General features: G+C 46.5%; 1 protein-coding gene across 1 annotated transcript; it reads right to left on the bottom strand.

Moving 5' to 3' along the window:
• Positions 1–704: 704 nt before the first annotated feature.
• On the bottom strand, positions 705–20,534 carry NANS (N-acetylneuraminate synthase). The gene is made up of 6 exons (XM_006063453.4): positions 20,281–20,534; positions 16,692–16,907; positions 9,258–9,357; positions 8,144–8,298; positions 2,628–2,894; positions 705–935 (listed from the first exon to the last, which is right to left on the bottom strand). The coding sequence occupies exons 1-6, from the start codon at positions 20,410–20,412 to the stop codon at positions 726–728; spliced, it is 1,080 nt and encodes a 359-aa protein (XP_006063515.2). The 5' UTR covers positions 20,413–20,534; the 3' UTR covers positions 705–725.
• Positions 20,535–22,386: the final 1,852 nt, after the last annotated feature.

Raw genomic sequence — 22,386 nt, 5'->3', positions numbered from 1 at the left:
CATTCATCCCCATCAGAACGGAAGTCCTGCATCCTCAGGCCACAGAGCAGGGCTTGGCACGTGACAAGCCCTCCACACTTGTTGAAAGAAGGAATAAATGCCATTCCCTCTCTTTGCTCATTCCTCTGCCTGTAAGACACTGACCAACCCCTTCTTCTCTAATGCCAAGTGATCACTATATAGCTAATTGGATTCAACCCCAGGGCAGAGGGAGGTGGGAGGGTGGTTCAGGATGGGGAACACGTGTACACCCGTGGTGGATTCATGTTGATGTATGGCAAAACCAATACAATATTGTAAAGTAATTAGCCTCCAATTAAAATAAATAAATATATTAAAAAAAAAAAAAAAAACCCAGGGCAGGCAGGAGATAAGGGGAGAGAGCTGGAAGGAAGGGACATTTGGGGTCATTAGGGTTGGCTTTGCAGGCTGGAAGAAGGCAGGCTGAAAGGAAGGGCCCATACAGCTAGCATTCACCCCTCTGCACTGCAATGGGCAATGAGGAGAAGCTTCTGAGCCCACTGCGCCTTCTGGGCCAGCCAACCTGAGGCAGAGGCTGCCTATATTTGCTCTTTGTATCCCTCCAACGGGCTTGACCCAGGGCCTGGCCCCAAAATGTCTGCTGCCTGGGGATCCCCAGAGACCAGCAGTCCTGCCCCACCTCACCCAAATGCACCTGATGGTACCAGCAAGGCAATTCAGAATTCAGAGAATGGCACTTTATTTTAAGATCTGATTTTTTTCCCATGATTCTCTACCAATTCTTCCATGATGGTGTCGTCTTCTTCCACAGTGACCAGGACCTTCTTGCCCACCAGGCTAAAGATGTCTTCAGGAGGGTAACCTTTGGGCTCACTCACCTTCACAGTGAGCATGTCCAGTGTCAGAATGCTGCCTTCTGGAATTCTCACTTTGGCCACCACAGACTTGCCCAGCTGTGGATAAAACTTAAGATTCAGTGCCAGCCACACAAATAACTAGCACACGCTGTTTTACCCCCAGGGTCCCTGATCAGTTTTCTCACACAAGGTCCCTGGAAAGCAGGGAGTCTGTTTTCCCCTTGGGTGCCTAGAACAATAGCTCACAAACAGCAGGGTCTTGGCCAGTGTGGGGTGGACTCAGACTCAGAGGGGTGGCCTTTACAATAAAGGACTCAGGTTACGTAGCCAAAGAGAGCAAGACCCAAATCCCAGGCAGCTGGGGACAAGGCGAGGCTGAGAGTCTCTGCAAAATGGGAAATAACAGTGCCTCTATCCTGTCGGATTAGTGATGATAATGCCCGTAATCTACCTGGAACACAGACTTGGTAAATAAAAATGGTGATTACTTTTGTCATCATCCAGTTCAGTATCACATTTTAAACACATGGAAATGGAGGTGTATGGAGGGCGGGTAAGCTGGCCAAGGTTGCAAGGAGCCAGGAGAACCTGGGATCCCTGACCCCTGGCCCGCGGCTCGACGGACACAAACCTTACGGCCTCCTCATTCAGTACAACAGGAATATGGAGGGCTCACAAGCATGGAAGGGGCAGACAGGCTGGGCAACGAGAGGAATGAAGGAGACCTGGAGCTCAGAACCAGCAGTTCTAAGGTCTGGTCTATAAATGCTGTTCCACAAAGTATCTAACTCTGCATCTTCCAGGTGAGGGCCAAGGAATCCATTCTGGAATTTATGTCAGGACAAAGGTCTTGTTAGCAGATGATTATCAAATGTTACGTCTTGTGGTGTCTCACTGTCTACCCACAGAGCCAGGATGCTCAGAACAAAATTCAGTGCTCAGCTGCTGAAACTCTTATTCCAGTTTCTGAGCCAGCTTTCTCCTCTCTTCTGATACAAGGCAGTTAGTTTCTTTTTACTGTTATTTTAATTTTCCAGTGTATATACATCTTTGAGAGCAGCAAGTAGGCCCCACTGGAATAAAAGACAACCCTCCTGGAGCAGGCCTGGTGTGGCATCTTGGCTTCGGCCCAAACAGCCTGCAGCATCAGAGTAGTGAGTGCCTGCTCCCCTGGCAGCCCCGACTCAGAGGCTGAGCCAGGTCTAGGCCTTGGCTTCCAGGAAAGCCCGATGGCCCCTGTGCCAGGCAGAGTTTGCTGGCCTCCCCTCGTCCACTCTGTCTGAAGGTTAATGCTGCACAGCTAGCTCAAAGGGCTCCCAAGGGAATGTATGCATTATCCCCCAGCAAGCCCGTGAGAACCCTTGCCCCATGCTTCCAGTCTCTCCCCATGCTTAGGGATTCCTTGACGTATCACAGCCCTCCTGCCCCTGCCTCATGGAACCCCTCCACCTGAACATGCCTCTAGGATTACCTACAACATGGGACCCCAGACTCTACCTCTCCGCATGCCTCATGAGGCCCCAGACACCACCAGGGTCTTCAGCGCTGGGGCCACAGAGACTTAATGGAAAGCCGTCATATGATGCCAGGGAACCAGAGGAACAGCTAAAGTTCTTCAGTAAGTTCCTCCCGCTGCTAACATGAACTCCAAAAACCTCAGGGGCTCGCAGCAACATCCCTGCATCACCCCACCGTTCTGGGCTCAGGTAGGGCTGGTTCCTGCTGCCTCTCAGGTAAGCCCACATAGCTCCTCTCAACACTGGCACCCGGCAGGCCAGGAGAACCCACCTTCTCATTGCAGGCCATCTCACAGGGCAGCAGCTGCTTGGTCGGGGAGCCCAGCGCCCTCTCCACGAGGCGCACGGACCGCACCAGCTCGGCCAGCTCTCCAGGCTCCAGCGAGGCCGAGTGGTCACTCCCTTTCCAGGTCTTGTCCAAAGTTATGTGACGCTCCAAGACCTTGGCCCCCAGAGCCACTGCAGCCACGGATATCGCTATGCCAGTTTCATGCCCAGAATACCCTACGGGGATGTCAGGAAAGAGCTTCTGGTATTCCTTTAAAATAGAAAAAGGAAAAGGTTAAATAGTGTAGTGCTTTCCACATACAATCCAGAGTCAGGCTGATGGATCTGAGGCCCCATTCAGCCACTCACTATCTGTGAAGCTCCAGGAAGTCTCTGAGGCTCTCGGAGCCTCTCCTTCTGGGGATGACGGTAGCTGGTGGGAGCTGCTGTGAGCACGTGGAGGGCACTCAGCACACTGTGAAGGCTGAAAACTAATGGCTGCTCTTATCAGGAACACATCTGAAGAATGTGTCACACTGCGCAAACCACCAGGAATAACACCAGAACTATAACCGAATGCCTAAACTGACTCAGAAAGCATCTCTCGCATTTAATTAGGATGGTGTGATCACTGACCTACAGCCAGACATCCTGGAATGTGAAGTCAAGTGGGCCTTAGAAAGTATCACTACGAACAAAGCTAGTGGACGTGATGGAATTCCAGTTGAGCTATTTCAAATCCTGAAAGATGATGCTGTGAAAGTGCTGCACTCAATATGCCAGCAAATTTGGAAAACTCAGCAGTGGCCACAGGACTGGAAAAGGGCAGTGTTCATTCCAATCCCAAAGAAAGGCAATGCCAAAGAATGCTCAAACTACCGCACAATTGCACTCATCTCACACGCTAGGAGAGTAATGCTCAAAATTCTCCAAGCCAGGCTGCAGCAATATGTGAACCGTGAACTTCATGATGTTCAAGCTGGTTTTAGAAAAGGCAGAGGAACCAGAGATCAAATTGCCAACATCCACTGGATCATGGAAAAAGCAAGAAAGTTCCAGAAAAACATCTAATTCTGCTTTATTGACTATGCCAAAGCCTTTGACTGTGTGGATCACAATAAACTGTGGAAACTTCTGAAAGAGATGGGAATACCAGATCACCTGACCTGCCTCTTGAGAAATCTGTATGCAGGTCAGGAAGCAACAGTTCGAACTGGACATGGAACAACAGACTGGTTCCAAATAGGAAAAGGAGTACGTCAAGGCTGTATATTGTCACCCTGCTTATTTAACTTATATGCAAAGTACATCATGAGAAACGTTGGACTGGAAGAAGCACAAGCTGGAATCAAGATTGCCGGGAGAAATATCAATAACCTCAGATATGCAGATGACACCACCCTTATGGCAGAAAATGAAGAGGAACTAAAAAGCCTCTTGATGAAAGTGAAAGTGGAGAGTGAAAAAGTGGGCTTAAAGCTCAACATTCAGAAAACAAAGATCATGGCATCCGGTCCCATCACTTCCTGGGAAATAGATGGGGAAACAGTGGAAACAGTGTCAGACTTTATTTTGGGGGGCTCCAAAATCACTGCAGATGGTGACTGTAGCCATGAAATTAAAAGACGCTTACTCCTTGGAAGGAAAGTTATGACCAACCTAGATAGCATATTCAAAAGCAGAGACATTACTTTGCCAACAAAGGTTCGTCTAGTCAAGGCAATGGTTTTTCCTGTGGTCATGTATGGATGTGAGAGTTGGACTGTGAAGAAGGCTGAGCGCCGAAGAATTGATGCTTTTGAACTGTGGTGTTGGAGAAGACTCTTGAGAGTCCCTTGGACTGCAAGGAGATCCAACCAGTCCATTCTGAAGGAGATCAGCCCTGGGATTTCTTTGGAAGGAATGATGCTAAAGCTGAAACTCCAGCACTTTGGCCACCTCATGCGAAGAGTTGACTCACTGGAAAAGACTCTGATGCTGGGAGGGATTGGGGGCAGAGGAGAAGGGGACGACAGAGGATCAGGTGGCTGGATGGCGTCACGGACTCGATGGACATGGGTCTGAGTGAACTCCGGGAGTTGGTGATGGACAGGGAGGCCTGGCGTGCTGGGATTCATGGGGTCGCAAAGAGTCGGACACGACTGAGCGACTGAACTGAACTGAACTGAAAGCAAACATGCTATATGCACAAAGATCACCATCAATAATACAGACAGCCCAATCTCAATCCTTCGGTGGAAATGCTAAATAATTAATTAATTGGTTATCTGTAATTCACTGGAAGCAACAAAAGACATGCTAAGTCGAGTAAGCCTTGTCAGGGAGGGCGGCCAGAAGGCCTGAGTACAGCAGAAAGACCCAGACGGGAGTTAATAAAAGATTAGGACGGCTGAGTGGCAAAGGCCTCAGAAACCAGGCTTAAGGGCGTGTGATGGACAAGGACGTGCAGGTTGTAGGTCAGAGTACTCACCCTGCCATGATGGGGTGGGCTGGGCTGGTAGGGGTCGGGGGCTGGCGGGCAGTTCAACTCTGATCATGCCCTGCTCTCAGGATAAAGGACATGAGCACACCAGGGAGGTGAGGAGGGGGACAGTGGAAGGGAAACAGGACCGCGCTTCACAAAGGAAGAAAACTGAGGAAAATATTTGGCACCATACACACTAAATTGTCAATTATGGTAATCTGTGGGATGGGATTATAGAGGATGTTCACTTTCTATGTTATATACATCAGGGCTGAGTTTCTTTTTTTTCTTAAATCATGTTTTATTTTTAAAAATAATATGATTTAGAGATGAGCGAGCAATGGAGAAAAGACTACAAAACTGGGAGGGATTAAAATTTTAGTTACAAAGACAGCCATGTCATTTCGAAAAAAGATTACTTTTTTAAAAGTTAAATAGGAAAGACTCTCTAGAAAAATGTATAAGAGCTTACATAATCAGGGGGAGAAAACCTCAGAATGTCAAATACTGTACTGAAAGAATCAGAGAGCTGGTAAATAACAGAACAGGAAAACTCAGAAGTTTCAAGAAGGTCTCCTACAATTCAATATGAAGAAAAATGAATATTTGCACACCAACATTCATATCAGCATTATTCACAATAGCCAAAAGGTGGAACCATCCCAGATGTCCATCAACAGATGAACAGATAAGCCATAAGTGGTATACACACACAATGAAATGTTATTCAGCCTTAAAAAGGAATGAGATGCTAATACACGCTACAACATGGATGAGCCTTGATGACGTTATGCTAAGTGAAAGCAGGTGGACACAGAAGGACAAATACTGTATGATTCCATTTATTTGAGAAACCGAGAGTAGTCATGTTCATCAGTCAGTTCAGTGCAGTCACTCAGTCGTGTCCGACTCTTTGCGACCCCATGAATCCCAGCACGCCAGGCCTCCCTGTCCATCACCAACTCCCGGAGTTCACTCAGACCCATGTCCATCGAGTCCGTGATGCCATCCAGCCACCTGATCCTCTGTCGTCCCCTTCTCCTCCTGCCCCCAATCCCTCCCAGCATCAGAGTCTTTTCCAGTGAGTCAACTCTTCGCATGAGGTGGCCAAAGTGCTGGAGTTTCAGCTTTAGCATCATTCCTTCCAAAGAAATCCCAGGGCTGATCTCCTTCAGAATGGACTGGTTGGATCTCCTTGCAGTCCAAGGGACTCTCAAGAGTCTTCTCCAACACCACAGTTCAAAAGCATCAATTCTTCGGCGCTCAGCCTTCTTCACAGTCCAACGCTCACATCCATACATGACCACAGGAAAAACCATTGCCTTGACTAGACGAACCTTTGTTGGCAAAGTAATGTCTCTGCTTTTGAATATGCTATCTAGGTTGGTCATAACTTTCCTTCCAAGGAGTAAGCGTCTTTTAATTTCATGGCTACAGTCACCATCTGCAGTGATTTTGGAGCCCCCCAAAATAAAGTCTGACACTGTTTCCACTGTTTCCCCATCTATTTCCCAGGAAGTGATGGGACCGGATGCCATGATCTTTGTTTTCTGAATGTTGAGCTTTAAGCCCACTTTTTCACTCTCCACTTTCACTTTCATCAAGAGGCTTTTTAGTTCCTCTTCATTTTCTGCCATAAGGGTGGTGTCATCTGCATATCTGAGGTTATTGATATTTCTCCCGGCAATCTTGATTCCAGCTTGTGCTTCTTCCAGTCCAACGTTTCTCATGATGTACTTTGCATATAAGTTAAATAAGCAGGGTGACAATATACAGCCTTGACGTACTCCTTTTCCTATTTGGAACCAGTCTGTTGTTCCATGTCCAGTTCGAACTGTTGCTTCCTGACCTGCATACAGATTTCTCAAGAGGCAGGTCAGGTGGTCTGGTATTCCCATCTCTTTCAGATGTTTCCACAGTTTATTGTGATCCACACAGTCAAAGGCTTTGGCATAGTCAATAAAGCAGAAATAGATGTTTTTCTGGAACTCTCTTGCTTTTTCCATGATCCAGCAGATGTTGGCAATTTGATCTCTGGTTCCTCTGCCTTTTCTAAAACCAGCTTGAACATCAGGAAATTCACGGTTCACGTATTGCTGCAGCCTGGCTTGGAGAATTTTGAGCATTACTCTCCTAGCGTGTGAGATGAGTGCAATTGTGCGGTAGTTTGAGCATTCTTTGGCATTGCCTTTCTTTGGGATTGGAATGAACACTGCCCTTTTCCAGTCCTGTGGCCACTGCTGAGTTTTCCAAATTTGCTGGCATATTGAGTGCAGCACTTTCACAGCATCATCTTTCAGGATTTGAAATAGCTCAACTGGAATTCCATCACCTCCACTAGCTTTGTTCGTAGTGACAGAAAATAAAATGACAGCCGCCAGGAGCTGGCGGGGGTGGGGATGGCACTCATTGTTAATGAGTATAGAATATGATATGACTCTGAGATGAGAAAAAGTTCTTCAGATGGACATAGCAATGGTAGCACAACAATGTGAACACACTTAGCGCCACTGAACTAGACACCAAAAAATGGCTACGATGGCAAATTGTATGTATATTTTCCAAAAACAAATCCATAACTCATTAAGAAAAGATAAAAGCCAGCAATTCACAGAAAAGGGACCCCTAATGGCCAATACACACAGGCAAAAAAAATGTATATGGCCAATTACAAAGACTCTACCTTAAAATGACAAAAAACAAATAAAAAAACAAAAAAACCCTGAAAGACTCCACCTTAAATTTTATAATGAGAGAAATTAAGATTGGTGTTAAGAAAATTTAATTTATAATCTTTAAGAATGTATCTGACTGCTTAACTCCATAGTTGGTTCTAATTTGATTCTGGAACAGCAAGACTATCAAGCGGAAGTGTAAGTCGCTCAGTCACGTCCGACTCTTTGCGACCCATGGACTATATAGTCCATGGAATTCTCCAGGCCAGAACACTGGAAGGATGTCCCAATTACAAAGCATGTCAAGGCTGGTTAAAATTTTGGCTGCATCTTTCCCACAGCCAATGACCCAGTCAGACAAGGGCCCTCCCTTGTGCTCACCGAGATGACACGCAGGTTGACGTCCTCAGGCTGGAGCGGGTAGGCACTGGTGCACTGGAGGAAGCAGAAGTTGGGGTTGAGGGGCTTCACAATCTGATAGACTTGCTTCATGGTGTTCATGGACTGCATCCCACTAGAGATCACCATTGGGCGGCCTGAAGGACCCAACACCAGTACCATCATCACTTTATTTTCAGAGGTTCCGATTCTCCCTTTAAGCACACCCCTGCTGTTGGTCTCATCATTCAAACAACTCTTACACAGTGGAGGAACACAGGCGAAGTCGGTGGGTTTCTGTCCTCAACCACAAGAAACGTAGACTCCCTTCACCCCACAACATTATTGTGCAGCAAAGTGAACCAAATTAAGAGGAATCTGACACTCTTTAGAGAAAGATGAGCATCTCATTGTATTAAGAGGTTGCACAGTGTGATAGGGTGAGCATGCCCCAGATTCAAGAGGGTGAGGCCTTGAGCTGCCAAGTCCTACCTGTGTGGTCTCAGATTCTTGGCTATGAAGTAAGTAGAAAGCATCATCATCATATGACCTGCTTCAGTCCCAGTACTGACATGAGAACCACTGTACAAGCTCTGATGTGCAGAGGCTGGATGTTCTAATATACCTAGAGAGTACTTCTCAAAGTCAGAGCTGCCTCTAAGGAGTTTCATTTATACTGTCATATCCTTCATTTTATATAAGTATTTTATTAGAAATTAAAAATAATTTTCATTTTAAAATTCTTATGAGGACTTCCCTAGTGGTCCAGGGCTTAAGATTTCGCCTTCCTATGCAGGGGGTATGGGTTCGACCCCTGGTCAAGGAGGTAAGATCCCACATGCCTCATGGCCCAAAAACAAACATAAAAAAGAAACAATACTGCAACAAATTCAATAAAGACTTTTAAAAAAATGGTCCACATCAAAAAAAGAAATCTTTAAAAATTCTTATAAAAACTGTATATCTTTAATTTCTTTCAACTCAGCACATGAAAAAGTAGGAGTAAATGCTGATTGGAAAATCTGTCTTCAGGAGACTCCTTTAGTGGGTTATTACCAATGGTGTAAAAACACAAAAAGTCTGGATTCAGATTGTATGACAAAAATTAAACACTCACCTTTTTTGGCTGTCTTTTCCAGATACGGGAAATTGTTGGTGTCCCCAGATCCAACTTTGAAAAAGGGAACATTCAGTTCATGCAGAAACTCAACTGCCATCTACAAAAATCAAAGGGGGGGCTCACATTCACCACGGTTCAAAATCACCATCCTCAAGACAGGCGAGGAGCCACCTACAAATAGAAATACCCCTTCTCTTGCCCAGCAACTTGAAAGCAGACACAGATTCGTTATCAGTCATTTCATTCAAATTCAAACATTCGTTCACTCATATCCACCCATCCATTTGTCCAACAAACACTGCACCCTGGCGCACACTGTCTATGAGAATCTGGAAAAGAATCAGACCCCTGGCCAGACCTTCCTTCCCTGGGGGCCTGGGGCCCAGTGAACAAACAAGAAAGGTCATGACCTAATCTTGACTCAGACAAGTAGGCACTGAGAAAGTGAGTGTCCCTCAAAGGCCTTATCCTTGCCTCAGGACCAAACAGCCAGGAAGAGAGGCCATTTCAATCCTTGCCAAAAGTAGAAGAAATGAAGTGTTTCATGGCCCAGCTCTGACACATTGATCCACAGCTGGCAGGGTCCGTCAAACCCAAGCCCTTTCAGACCTCAAATTATGCTGCCCACAGAAAAAAACCAATCTGACTGTTTGAGGCTACTTCTCTAGGGCCCTTCACCATCCTTATCTGGGATTCATCAATAACCCTCAGGAAATTGGCAAATGTCAGCAAATGCCTCCTGAAGGAATTAGTGGACCACAAGTTTTAAGAGTAAAATCTCAATTTGGTGTACAATTACCAAAACTTCCCAAATTACTTTTCATTACTATTTTTTTTAATTGAAGTTGAAAATCAGAAGTAGAGAGAGTCAATGCCTTGGAATATTTCCCAGTATCTAAGTTCCATCTATCTTAAAATGCTGGCCAAGTCTCAGAAGTAAGTTTGGAAGTTAGCTAGGTCAGTGCTTCTCACACTTTAATACAGGCACACGAACCTGCCATGGATCTTGGATGAATGAAATGCACGTTCTGATTCTGTTGATCTAGAGTGGGGCCCAAGAGTCTGCATTTCTTGTAAGCTCCTCAGTAATACCACTGTTACTGCTCTGTGAAACATACTTAGATTAGCAAGGAGCAAGTTTACTGGCATGGAAATCCAAAGGGTTCGGGGGTGGTAAGGAACAGTATGAGGTCATTCTGCCAGCAGGTTCTTTATTTTTTTACTTCTTTTCTTTTTTTGGTCTTACCATGCAGCACGTGGGATCTTAGTTCCCAAGCAAGGGATTGAAGCACACTGGTGCTCCCTACATTGGAAGTGGTGAGTCTTAACCACTGGACCACCAGGGAAGTTCTTGCCAGCAGGTTCTTTGAATCAAACCAGTACTGCCTGAGCTTTCTCCCATCTTCCCAGCAGATGATGAGCTACTCTAATCACTGGCCTCACTCAGAGAATCATTTTCCTCTAATAAGTAGGGGTTAGAGCTGCTGGTTGGAGAAGGCAATGGCACCCCACTCCAGTAGTCTTGCCTGGAAAATCCCATAGATGGAGGAGCCTGGTGGGCTACAGTCCATTGGATCGCACAGAGTCGGACACGACTGAAGCGACTTAGCAGCAGCAGCAGCAGCAGCAGCAGAGCTGCTGGCAATGGCAACCCACTCCAGTACTCTTGCCTGGGGAATCCCATGGACAGAGAAGCCTGGTGGGCTGCAGTCCATGGGGTCACTAGGAGTCGGACACGACTGAGCGACTTCACTTTCACTTTTCACTTTCATGCATTGGAGAAGGAAATGGCAACCCACTCCAGTGTTCTTGCCTGGAGAATCCCAGGGACGGGGGAGCCTGGTGGGTTGCCGTCTATGGGGTCACACAGAGTCGGACACGACTGAAGCGACTTAGCAGCAGCAGCAGCAGCAGAGCTTCTGGAGAGACATACAGTGCCTAACCAGCCAGTGAACAGGCCAAAGGCAGATGACACTCTCAGTCTAGGAGACACCTTTCAGGATGGCCAAAGCACCACTCACCTCCAAGGTGCTAAGCCACCGCCGCCTCCTCCCCTCTGCTTTATGTCTTCCTTGTCTCTCTCTTCCCTTCCACAGTTTTCTAGGTCATTCTCTCCTGTGTATGTGTGTCTCATACTATTAACCAGCCCTAAGATGAAACTGAAAAGCATTGTTTTAAACATATTTATTGAATAAAGTCTAGTGTCCCCACCCTCCCCACTCTATCTGGCAGATGAAGAGAGTGTTTTCTATTTTAAGAGGGAAAATCCTGTGCAAAATTTCATCTCTAATGCTCCACTTTGTGAGAGCATGGCTCATGATCAGAGTCCCCAGGGCCATAAAGAGATGGATGAGCCCAATCAGGAGAGGCGTAGGGCACATAGGGGCAAGGAGGGGCCAAATGTAGGAAAAATGCTTTGCAAAAGCTTACCTATGGCTGATTGTAAAATCTACATAAAGTGAAGTCACTCAGTTGTGTCCAACTCTTTGCGACCCCGTGGGCTGTAGCCTGCCAGGCTCCTCTGTCCATGGGATTTTCCAGGCAAAAATAGTGGAGTGGGTTGCCATTTCCTTCTCCAGGAAAATATGCATGGAGCTCTACAATTTTGAAGCGAGCAAAGGGGTAAATTCCTATTGGCAGAGAAAGGTGCAGCTGGTTTCTTGCAGCCTTCCTAGGGAGCCAGCCCCACCTAGTGGCCACTTAGAAAACTGCCATTTTGGATTAATCTCTTCTGCAAAGGGTGCCAGTTTCAGTAGCCTTCCATTCTGAGGCAGTATTACTGGGCCCAGGCCCCGTCAGGCTGGGTCAGCGCCAGTGGCTGCCTTTCTCTCTGTGGACTTCCTGGCTTCCTCTGTCTATGCTGCTTTCAGTCCCCCTTCCATCTACGGGATATCGATACAACGCAGCCAGGCAGCCTCATAACTTCTCCTCTCCTCTGCCCCACATCACAAAGGCTTTCTGAGCCTGTCTGAAAGGAACTCAATCGAGTATGACCCTCACTAGGCATCCAGGAGTTAAACACAGAGCAAAGGGTCCTACCAGCAAACTGCTCTGGGTGAAACACTGCACTGTAAGACCTCACCTTGGAGGGTCCTAGTGAATACACTCCTCTAGCTAATTTACTCCTAGTGTTTCCCACACGTATTCAGCACAGAACCCTTGTTTATTTGGGGAAGGGACTTTTAATTAATGAATTAATGAGGAACCCCCTTTCCATAATGTATCCCATGAGAAATTTGGGAGCCTGCTTATCTAAGGGGTAACAGAAAAGACAGGAGTGGAAATGGGGTTTTTCTAAAGCTGCTTCCACTCCCCTTGATTTCGGGATCTCTGACACCAAGCTGGGAGAACAGTTGCCGGAGGGCTTGCCCAGGCTGAGGAAAGGATGGGGGGCAGGGAAGCATGGAGCCAAAAAGGCCCAGCCTGCCTTCAGCCCAGTCAGAGCACACCACAACACAGGCAGGGGTGCCCTGCAGCAGGGGTGTTGGAGGAACGAGGGCAGGCACTGTGGGGGCAGGCACGAGGAGGGAAGGGTGGCTCTGCTGGAATTGGTCCTCCAAGGGCCGCCTCTACGTCATGGCTCCCATTTGCTTTCTCAACAAAACTCTCCATTTCGACCAAAGGCACTCTGCTCATTTCAGTCGAGTTCCACAGGCCTCTGTGCAGCTTCTGACCAGGTGCCCTGGTATTTTCTTGGTCTTCATAAAGTTCCACCATGCCTTAACCTTTCCTCAGCACACAAAGAACGCTCAGGACAGCACACACGGTAGAGAAAGCTGGCACTCAGTACATGCTTACTGTCCATGAGGAAGTCAGCGGGGGTGAATTCTCAGAGCTGCTTTCTAGACAAACACGGAACAAGCGACCAACCCACCTCGAACAGCCGGGTAGACAGGACTTGCTGGTTCAGCAAAAAGGGACCTGGCGAGCAAAGCAAATGGCACTCTTGCAAAGGCTCTTAAGAATGCCACAACGGGAAGCCCTCGCACAGCAAGGAAGAGCAGCCCCTGCTTTCCACAACTAGAGAAAGCCCATGCACATCAACAAAGACCCAGCACAACAAAAATAAATAAATAAATCTAAAAAAAAAAATACATTTCTCCTCGCTGCCTGTGCCTTGGTCTGTCAGGACACCAGTGGGGAGCAAACAGCATTCCTGAGACAGAGAAGACTCCCTGCCCCTTTAAGTGTGAAGCGGAGAAAAGGATTCTAAGCAACAGAACAGCTGTCAGTCAGTGGGTACAAATCTTGCAAGCCCCCAGGTTCATGTCACCAGGTCCTCACTGCAGCTGTGGGGTGGGCATCTTGATTACCTCATTGTCACAGATGGACGGACACCTGTGGCTCAAAGAGGTTATGTGACCAGCCCAAGCTCACAGAGCAAGTGTGTCAGCACCTGAGTGTGGCTGCAGAGCTCAAATTTACACACCAAAGTGCTTCCTGGGAAACCAGGAGGCAGCCCCAGCCACCAACACCCAGACTCCTCTCCTTCCCCTGTCTGCTCCTGACTCTTAACCTCAAAGCCACCCTGCAGCAAAAGACCTAAAGAAGTGACTTCCTGAGCAGCGGCTGCCCAGCTGCAAGCAGAGGCCAGGCATTCCCTTCAGAGCCCACATCCGGGAGCTCAGGTGTCTGGGAACAGTCTGAACAGGAAAGTCCTCATTCCAGGTCCAAGTCACCTTAGTGACCCTGCCAGATTCTAGGCTGACTCGGGACAAACGAGCACGGAGAGCCTTTGGATGGCAGCTTCTTCACACATGAAAGGAGATGGAGGCCCCAGAGCGGGGCAGCAACTTGCCAAGCTCACATGCAGATGAACTCAGCAGAGCAGGGCAAGGACCTGGATTTCCTGACCCTCAGCCCGGGATGCTTCCTCAACTGTAACTAATGTGGCCGAGCGCTGGCTGCGTGCTGCGCCTTCTGCTGGTGATCACGTTTAATCCTCATGACAACCCTGCGAGGTGAGTTCAGCTGAAGACACAGAAGCACAAAGAAGGTAAATAACCTCCACCCGGACTTACCAGGAATGAGAGGCAAAAACCTCATACATTGCTGGCGGAACGTAAAATGGTGCAGCCACTTTCAAAAAGTCTGGCAGTTCCTCAAAGAAGTTAAACACTGAGTTACCATAAATATATATATATATATACCCAAAGGACCACATACTGTCTGGTTCTTTTTATATACAATGTCCAGAAAAGGCAAATCTATAGAGACAGACAGCAGATTAGAAGTTGCCTAGGGCTGGGAGAGGAGAAGTCAATGGCACCCACTCCAGTACTCTTGCCTGGAAACTCCCATGGACGGAGAAGCCTGGAAGGCTCCAGTCCATGGGGTCACTAGGAGTCAGACATGACTGAGCGACTTCACTTTCACTTTTCACTTTCATGCATTGGAGAAGGAAATGGCAACCCACTCCAGTGTTCTTGCCTGGAGAATCCCGGGGATGGGGGAGCCTCGTGGGCTGCCGTCTATGGGGTCGCACAGAGTCCGACACGACTGAAGTGACTTAGCAGCAGTAGCAGCAGTAGGGCTGGGAGAATTGAAGGAATTGAGGAATGACTGCTAACGGGTATAGGGCTTCCTTTTGGGGTGATAAAAATGTTCTAAAATTAATTGAGTGAATTGTATGATGTGTCAATAAAGCTGTTATTAAAAAATCTATCCCTGGGAATTCCCTGGTAGTCTAGTGATTAGAATTTGGCACTCTCACTGCCTTGGCCTGGGTTCAGTCCCTGGTGGGAAATGAGATCCCGCAAGCCACATGATGAGGCCAAAAAAAAAGAAAAAATCTGTGCCCTTGTCCTAGGGGCAACGTGGGTCCAAGACTCTCCAGCCACCAACATGGAGGGTGGTGAAGAACAGGGGGAAGCCCAAAGGCTCTGCTGAGCTCTGGGAAGCTGTACATGCCTGGACCAGCACCCAGGTGGCCACTGGGGGACCCCAGAAAGGTGTCAGATCTGCCCTCAAGACCCATTTCCTAACTGTGCAACATTGCATAGACATTCTAGCCCCTGGGGCCTCCATTTCTTCATCTGTAAAATGGGACATAGTAGGGATAAAATATATTACTGTAAGCGAAGATGCTTCATAAACTATAACATCAAATTCAGATGTAGGAAATTATGATTATTAGATGAACAACTAGATCTGAAGAATGTCATGCTTATGAAGGCTGTCAATTAAAGAATGAATCTGGGCTATGGAACTGATGCCTGAACTTGTCAAGTTTCCCAGACATCTAGGTTCTCTGCTTCCCCTCCTTTTTTAATCTACTAATGGTCTAGACTAGAGTGATGCTTCTTTTGATGTAATTTACAGGCACAGCTTAGGGATGGAACAGTAACACAGAGGTCAGAGGCCTACAGAATGAACTGGAGTCTCTTCAAATACCCTACCTGACTAAAAGAATCACTAGCCAAGAGCCTTAAAAATGTTAAGTTTCGTCTACTGATCCGTTTCTGCAAAGTTATCCTAAGGAAACTCAAAACACAGAAAGATGGTCATCTCAGCATCATTTAAAAGCACAAAAAGCTGAAAGTAACCTCATGTTCAAACATAAAGAAATGGTCACATATATTATAAATCCTCAAAAGAAATACTATACCACAATTAATAACTTTCAGCAAAAGATATGGAGAGTTACATGTCAATTATAGCTCAATAAAGCTGAGAAAGAAAACCAGGATATGGGTAAACACTGTGGTATAAGATTAACCGGAAGAAGCAAACACAGAACTAAACATTCAAAATATAACAACCAGGTAATAAAATACGCATATAAAACAAGTTCTGGAGGAAATATGTACAAAGAGCAGTTTTTCTCCTTTTTTTTCCTGTTTTCTAAACTTTCTGTGACATTATTTTTATAACTAAATTTTTTTATATTTGAAGAAAGAGTCCACGAAGGAGTCTTGAGGCAGGTCACAGAGCAGATGGAACCTGAGACCTGGCACCAGCTGGTCTCTTCCAGGATGTGGGCATGGCCATCCTGGGAGCCACTCCCTTCTAGAAGATGCAGTGTCGCCCCACCCAGATCACCCACAGCCACTCGGCAACAGGAGGACTCCTGTTAGGACTGCAGTTTCCCGATTCTGAGTCTAGGCCACTTTCCACTGGGAGCAAATTGGCCCAGTGGGATCTCCCATTGGCTTGAGGGACGCTGGGTTTCCAGGTGGTTGCCCCCTACTCCCAGAGACAGCCTGTTTTGAAAACCATAGTTCTCTTTCCTCCAAATTTCACTGGGCCTCCAATCCCCCTGGCCTCCTGTTTAGTTGGACATTCACCTGGTCAACGTTATGGGGAACTCTAGCTCAGAAAACACAGAACAGTGTAAAGTGAGCAAGGCCTGCAGCTGGCTTAAAGTCAAAGACACCAAGACACCAGGCCACCTGTTGTCCCCTAAGTCTGGTAAAATGGCAGAGGGCTCACCTCATCCATTCCAGAGGCAGTGAAGAAGATGCCAACCTCCTCGGCATATTTCTGCAGCTCCTTGTACTGGGCATGGCTGAACTCCAGATGGCGTTTGTGCTCCCCGTATGTCTTCCCCCAGGAATGCTTCGAGGTGTATGGCCTCTCCAAGGCTTTCCGATTAAACTTATACTCCAGCTCACTCTTCTGGAACTTGGCACAATCGGCCCCACACTCCTGCAACACATATTAGGGTTCCTTTACTTTTTGGTCACGGGCTCTCAGAGAGAAGAGAAATGTTGGGGCAGCTGCTATTAAACCATTATCTTTAAAAACAACATCAAGGGGACTTCCCTGCCAGTCCAGTGGCTAAGACTCCATGCGCCGGATGCAGGGAACCAGGGTTCAATCCCCGGTCAAGGAACTAGATCCCACATACCGCAACTAGATTCCGCATATCTCAAAACTAAAAGATCCTGCATGCCACAACTCAGACCACTCACTCTCTCACTCAGGCTCAGCAACTAAGACCTGATGCAGCCAAACAAGTAAATAAACAAATATTTAACAAACAAACAAATGCCAACATTGAATGACAGAGTTCTTAAGAACTCCCAAAGAAGAGAAACAGAAGCAAGGAAGTCTCAAAAGAAGAAAAGGCTGGGGATAGGAGTTCCCCTCTGTTTTTCCCTCTTAAAATGTAAAAAAAAGAAAAAAAAAAGTGGGGGGGACTTCGCTTTACATTATAATATTAAAAATAATTAATCAAACAATCAAGATTTTAAGTTGTATAACTCAGCAGAGTTGTATAACTCAGGATATGAGCACTGGACGAGAATTTAGGGGGAAAAGAATCTGCCTTAACTCTGACTCTCCTGGATAAGTCACTCCCTATCTCTGGCCTCAGTTTCTCTATCTATACAAATGGCCATGTGGAACAGCTCCAAGGCCTGTAACTTTCTGAGGAGCCCCTGATGGGGGTGGCTGTTAGCTGTTTTGCACATGTGGTTTCTATATGGCATCTTGTTTGAACAAGAGGTTCTGGGGTAACGGCAAGCAAAAAAATTTAGAAATGCCCCAGCTTTACTGAACAGAAGCTATAATATAAAAGCTGGATTATCTGACTCTAAAAGCTATAATTTTATTGCCAGTCAGCCTCCAAGCTCTCAAAATTGTGTTGTTTTTTTTTAAATCACTCGGTAGAAAGATTAAGGAAAACTCTCTCAAGTCTCAGCTCACTGACACTGCTACAGACGCACAGGTGTTCATGTTGCTGGAAACCTGGGCTCCAGAAATGTCTGTGCTCAGAGCGTCACTTTCACTCCTGGAAAAGCCACAAAATGGCATGGTCAAAACTTGATGCTAGAAAGAAGTTCAAAGAACATTAGACCTGAAAGTGACCTTGGACGACTGAGTCCTCATTGTCTAGATAAAGATCCCAAGGCTTAGAGGGACCTGACCAAAACTGTGTGGAGACTCTCTGGCAGAGGCGGCCAGAGGGCTTTTCTGGGGGCTGCACGACATGATCTTTATAGCGCAACGCTTCCCTCCTTTGCTTCTCACGTCTGCCTCAAGAAGCAGACTTACACTCAAGAGGTTACAAAGCTTGTCTCCATCTAGGCAAACCTTCCCTTTATAGGAAGTAATAAAGTGAAGTAAAACAGCAGAAAGTACTAATGAGGAGAGATCAGAGAAAGTTCTACCACATCCCACACGACAGCAGTTGTACTGGGAGGACAGAAATTGCCTCCCCTTCTTTTCTCCACTTCTTTCCTAAATGAGGTACATTTCTGTATCTGTTTAATGCTATGGTCAACTCTAGGTTCAGAAAACACAATCACTGTCCCTGTTTTACCCCACTGCTGATGGTTTCTTTGTTCAAGCTTTTATTGCTTCTCTACCGGCAAAAAAGCAAACTGACAAATAAGTCAAGGTGTAACACACCCTCTGCATCAAATTTGAAAGTTAGGTGGTGCATTTAAGGCACTTGACCCAGTAAGCATTAAAAAGTTCTGGCAATTGTTACTCTTTAAAAGCACATTTTACTTTTTAGATTTCACCCATAAGTGATAACATACAGTATTTGTTTTTCTCTGACTTGTTTCACTAAGCATAATATCCTCCAGGTCCATTCACATCATTGTAAATGACAGAATTTCACTCTTTTTTATGGCTGAATAATATTCCATTGTGCATACATACTATATCTTTATCCATTCATTTGTTGGTGGAAACTTAGGTTTCAAACAGACTCACAGATCTAGAGAACAAACAAATGGATACCAGTGGGGAGAGGGAAGGAGTGATGGACAAGAAAGGGGTGTGGGATTGAGAAATACCATCTACTATGTATAAAATAAATGATCAACAAGGATATACTGTACAGCACAGGGAAATACAACTATTATTTTGCAATAACTTTAAATGGAAGAGTATAATCTATAAAAATATTGAATCACTATGTTGTATACCTGAAACTAATATTATTGCAAATCAATTATACTTCAATGATTAAATAAAAATTTAAAATAAAAGTATTTCCTTTTTTTGGCCACGTGGCACCCAGGATCTTAGTTTTCCAACCAGGGATCAAATCCACATCCCCTACAGTAGAAGCAGAGTTTTAACCACGGCACTGCCAGTGAAGTCCCAAAATAAAGTATCTTTATGATTCTGCAGGGTTCCATAAAAGCAGAGTTAGTCCTGAAAGAGTAAAATAAAACCTAATTATGAATGACAGAACAACTCTGGCTGAAGGGAAGTGAAAGGAAAAAAAGATTTAGTGAACTACCTCTAAATCAAGAAATCACAGTGCAGATCTTATGCTGGGGACTGGGTTTACAATGAAGAATGTGACAGGTCCCCCCTTCAGAGCACTCACAGTCTAACAGAAAGTTTAAACAGACACTGACAATACAATGCCATGGGAAAAACTACAGGAACCCAACTCTGAAAGGAGGAGTTGGAGAAAGCGTCCAAGAGAAGAGGCAGCATGAGCGTTCATTAACATCATATCACTAATAGCTAACATGTATTGAGTCCTATTTGCCACGTACTGTACTAAGAGCTTTACATCTTTATTTTATTCTCAAAATTCTATGAAGTAATTACAAGGAATGGCAGATGAGAGAGACAACAGCAACTTTCAGGAACTTCCTGGAAGTAATTCACTGTCGCAGAAAATGTCAGAGATTTCAAAAATGATAGGCTGGAAGAGGTCAGGTCATTAAAGTCTTGAAGACTTTATTAAAGGGTTTCGACTCTACAGTGGCAGTACATAGCCACTGAAGGCTCATCAAATCTGTGTTGCAGAAAGATCATTCTGCCACCAGAAAGGGGCGAAAGAGGTCGGGTTAGGGAGCAACTGTAGTAATGCAAACAAATCAGGAGGGTGGCAAAGGGATGAGGAACAGGATTCGAAACGTCTGGAAGTGGACCTGGAGAGCTGGACGCCAGGCCAGATGCAGGGCACAGAGAGGCAGAGCGAGGATGATTCGGTCTCTGCGCAGCCCCGCCCCACCCCGGCCCAGGCCGCTCTTCCTCCAGGCCCTTCCCTACCCCGCCCCCCGCCCCCGGGCTAGTGCCCGAGTTGTCTAGACCGTCCCCTCACCTTAGCCATGCGGATCATGCGCTTGGCCACGTCCAGATCGCCCTGGTGGTTCTGGCCGATCTCGGCAATGATAAAACATGGATGCTGCCCGCCCACCCAGCGCCCAGGACACAGCTCCAGCTCCAGCGGCATGGTGGTGGCTTACGCTTCCCTGCTGCACCACCAGTCAGGGTCCCGCCACCTCCTTGGAGCGTTAGGTCCGCAGCCCAGCGGGACCCACACACCGGCCCCCCCACACACCGGCCCCGCCACGTCAGTCCTTGGCCGCCGGGCAGCCAATCCCCAAGCACGGCCTCGCTCCCGACAGCCAATCAGATTAGGGGGCGGAGCCACCCTGTAGGAGAGCGGTGCGGCGGAAAGAGGAAGTCCAGAGCTTGGAGTGCGGCTCACAGCCGCGAGCGTAACCTCTGACGGTCGTAGGGTGCCTGCATCGGTGAGCAAACATTCCCCTAAGGAGGCTGAAGGCTGGCTTCCTTGGGCGTGGAGAGAATGCGCCCTACGGTGTAATGGAAAGAATGAATTCTGGAGTTACAATTACAGAGCTGGTTCGAGCCCATCCCTGCTGTTGATCATGAATACCTTACCCTTGTGAGCTTTATTTTCCTTTTTCTCTGAACTGGAAAAATTATAGTTTCTACATCCTAAGGTTCGTGAGATAGCGTATAGATCACCCTGATCACAGTACTTGGCCTGTAAGCTTTCAATAAGTGGTTGCTGGTCCTATTATATGAGATGCATAAAGTTCAAAAAGTTCACTGACTTGTCCACAAGCCATCCAGAAAGCCGCGGTGGAGCTGGGACTAGGACCCTGGATTGCCTTCCAGCCTAGGGCTCTTGCAATACTCTATCAGTTCAGTCGCTCGGTCGTGTCCGACTCTTTGCGACCCCATGAATCGCAGGCCTCCCTGTCCATCACCAACTCCCAGAGTCTACCCAAACTTATGTCCATCGAGTCGGTGATGCCATCCAGCCATCTCATCCTCTGTTGTCCCCTTCTCCTCCTGCCCCCAATCCCTCCCAGCATCAGGGTCTTTTCCAATGAGCCAACTCTTCGCATGAGGTGGCCAAAGTATTGGAGTTTCAGCTTCAGCATCAGTCCTTCCAATGAACACCCAGGACTGATCTCCTTTACGGTGGACTGGTTGGATCTCCTTGCAGTCCAAGGGACTCTCAAGAGTCTTCTCCAACACCACAGTGCAAAAGCATCAATTCTTCGGCGCCCAGCTTTCTTCACAGTCCAACTCTCACATCCATACATAACCACTGGAAAAACCATAGCCTTGACTAGACAGACCTTTGTTCACAAAGTAATGTCTCTGCTTTTGAATATGCTATGTAGGTTGGTCATAACTTTCCTTCCAAGGAGTAAGTGTCTTTTAATTTCATGGCTGCAATAACCATCTGCAGTGATTTTGGAGCCCCAAAAAATAAAGTCTGACACTGTTTCCACTGTTTCCCCATCTATTTCCCAGGAAGTGATGGGACCAGATGCCATGATCTTGGTTTTCTGAATGTTGAGCTTTAAGCCAACTTTTTCACTCTCCTCTTTCACTTTCATCAAGAGGCTTTTTAGTTCCTCTTCACTTTCTGCCATAAGGGTGATGTCATCTGCATATCTGAGGTTACTGATATTTCTCCCAGCAATCTTGATTCCAGCTTGTGCTTCTTCCAGCCCAGCGTTTCTCATGATGTACTCTGCATATAAGTTAAATAAGCAGGGTGACAATATACAGCCTTGACATACTCCTTTTCCTATTTGGAACCAGTCTGTTGTTCCATATCTGGTTCTAACTATTGCTTTCTGACCTGTATATAGGTTTCTCAAGAGGCAGGTCAGGTGGTCTGGTATTCCCATCTCTTTCAGAATTTTCCAGTTTATTGTGATCCACATAGTCAAAGGCTTTGGCATAGTCAATAAAGCAGAAATAGACGTTTTTCTGGAACTCTCTAGCTTTTTCAATGATCCAGCAGATGTTGGCAATTTGATCTCCGGTTCCTCTGGTTTTCTAAAACCAGCTTGAACATCTGGAAGTTCATGGTTCACGTATTGCAATACCCTATACTGAGTTGCAAACAAAATTGAGAAATAAGTTTGAAGGAAAAAGC

This window comes from Bubalus bubalis, chromosome 3, assembly GCF_019923935.1.
Source record: "Bubalus bubalis isolate 160015118507 breed Murrah chromosome 3, NDDB_SH_1, whole genome shotgun sequence".
NCBI classification, from domain to species: domain Eukaryota; kingdom Metazoa; phylum Chordata; class Mammalia; order Artiodactyla; family Bovidae; genus Bubalus; species Bubalus bubalis.
The sequence above is the reverse complement of the archived record's forward strand: the minus strand, read 5'-3'. Positions and strand labels throughout refer to the sequence as shown.

Bases quoted from the DNA above. Each gene is read 5' to 3' on its own strand.
- NANS (XM_006063453.4), bottom strand. From the start codon at position 20,412: ATGCCGCTGGAGCTGGAGCTGTGTCCTGGGCGCTGGGTGGGCGGGCAG. The intron at 9,358-16,691 runs GTGAGCCCTCTG...TGATTTTTGTAG, and splicing joins CTGCCTCTGGAATGGATGAG to ATGGCAGTTGAGTTTCTGCA. The intron at 936-2,627 runs GTGGGTTCTCCT...TTTTATCCACAG, and splicing joins AGATGGCCTGCAATGAGAAG to CTGGGCAAGTCTGTGGTGGC.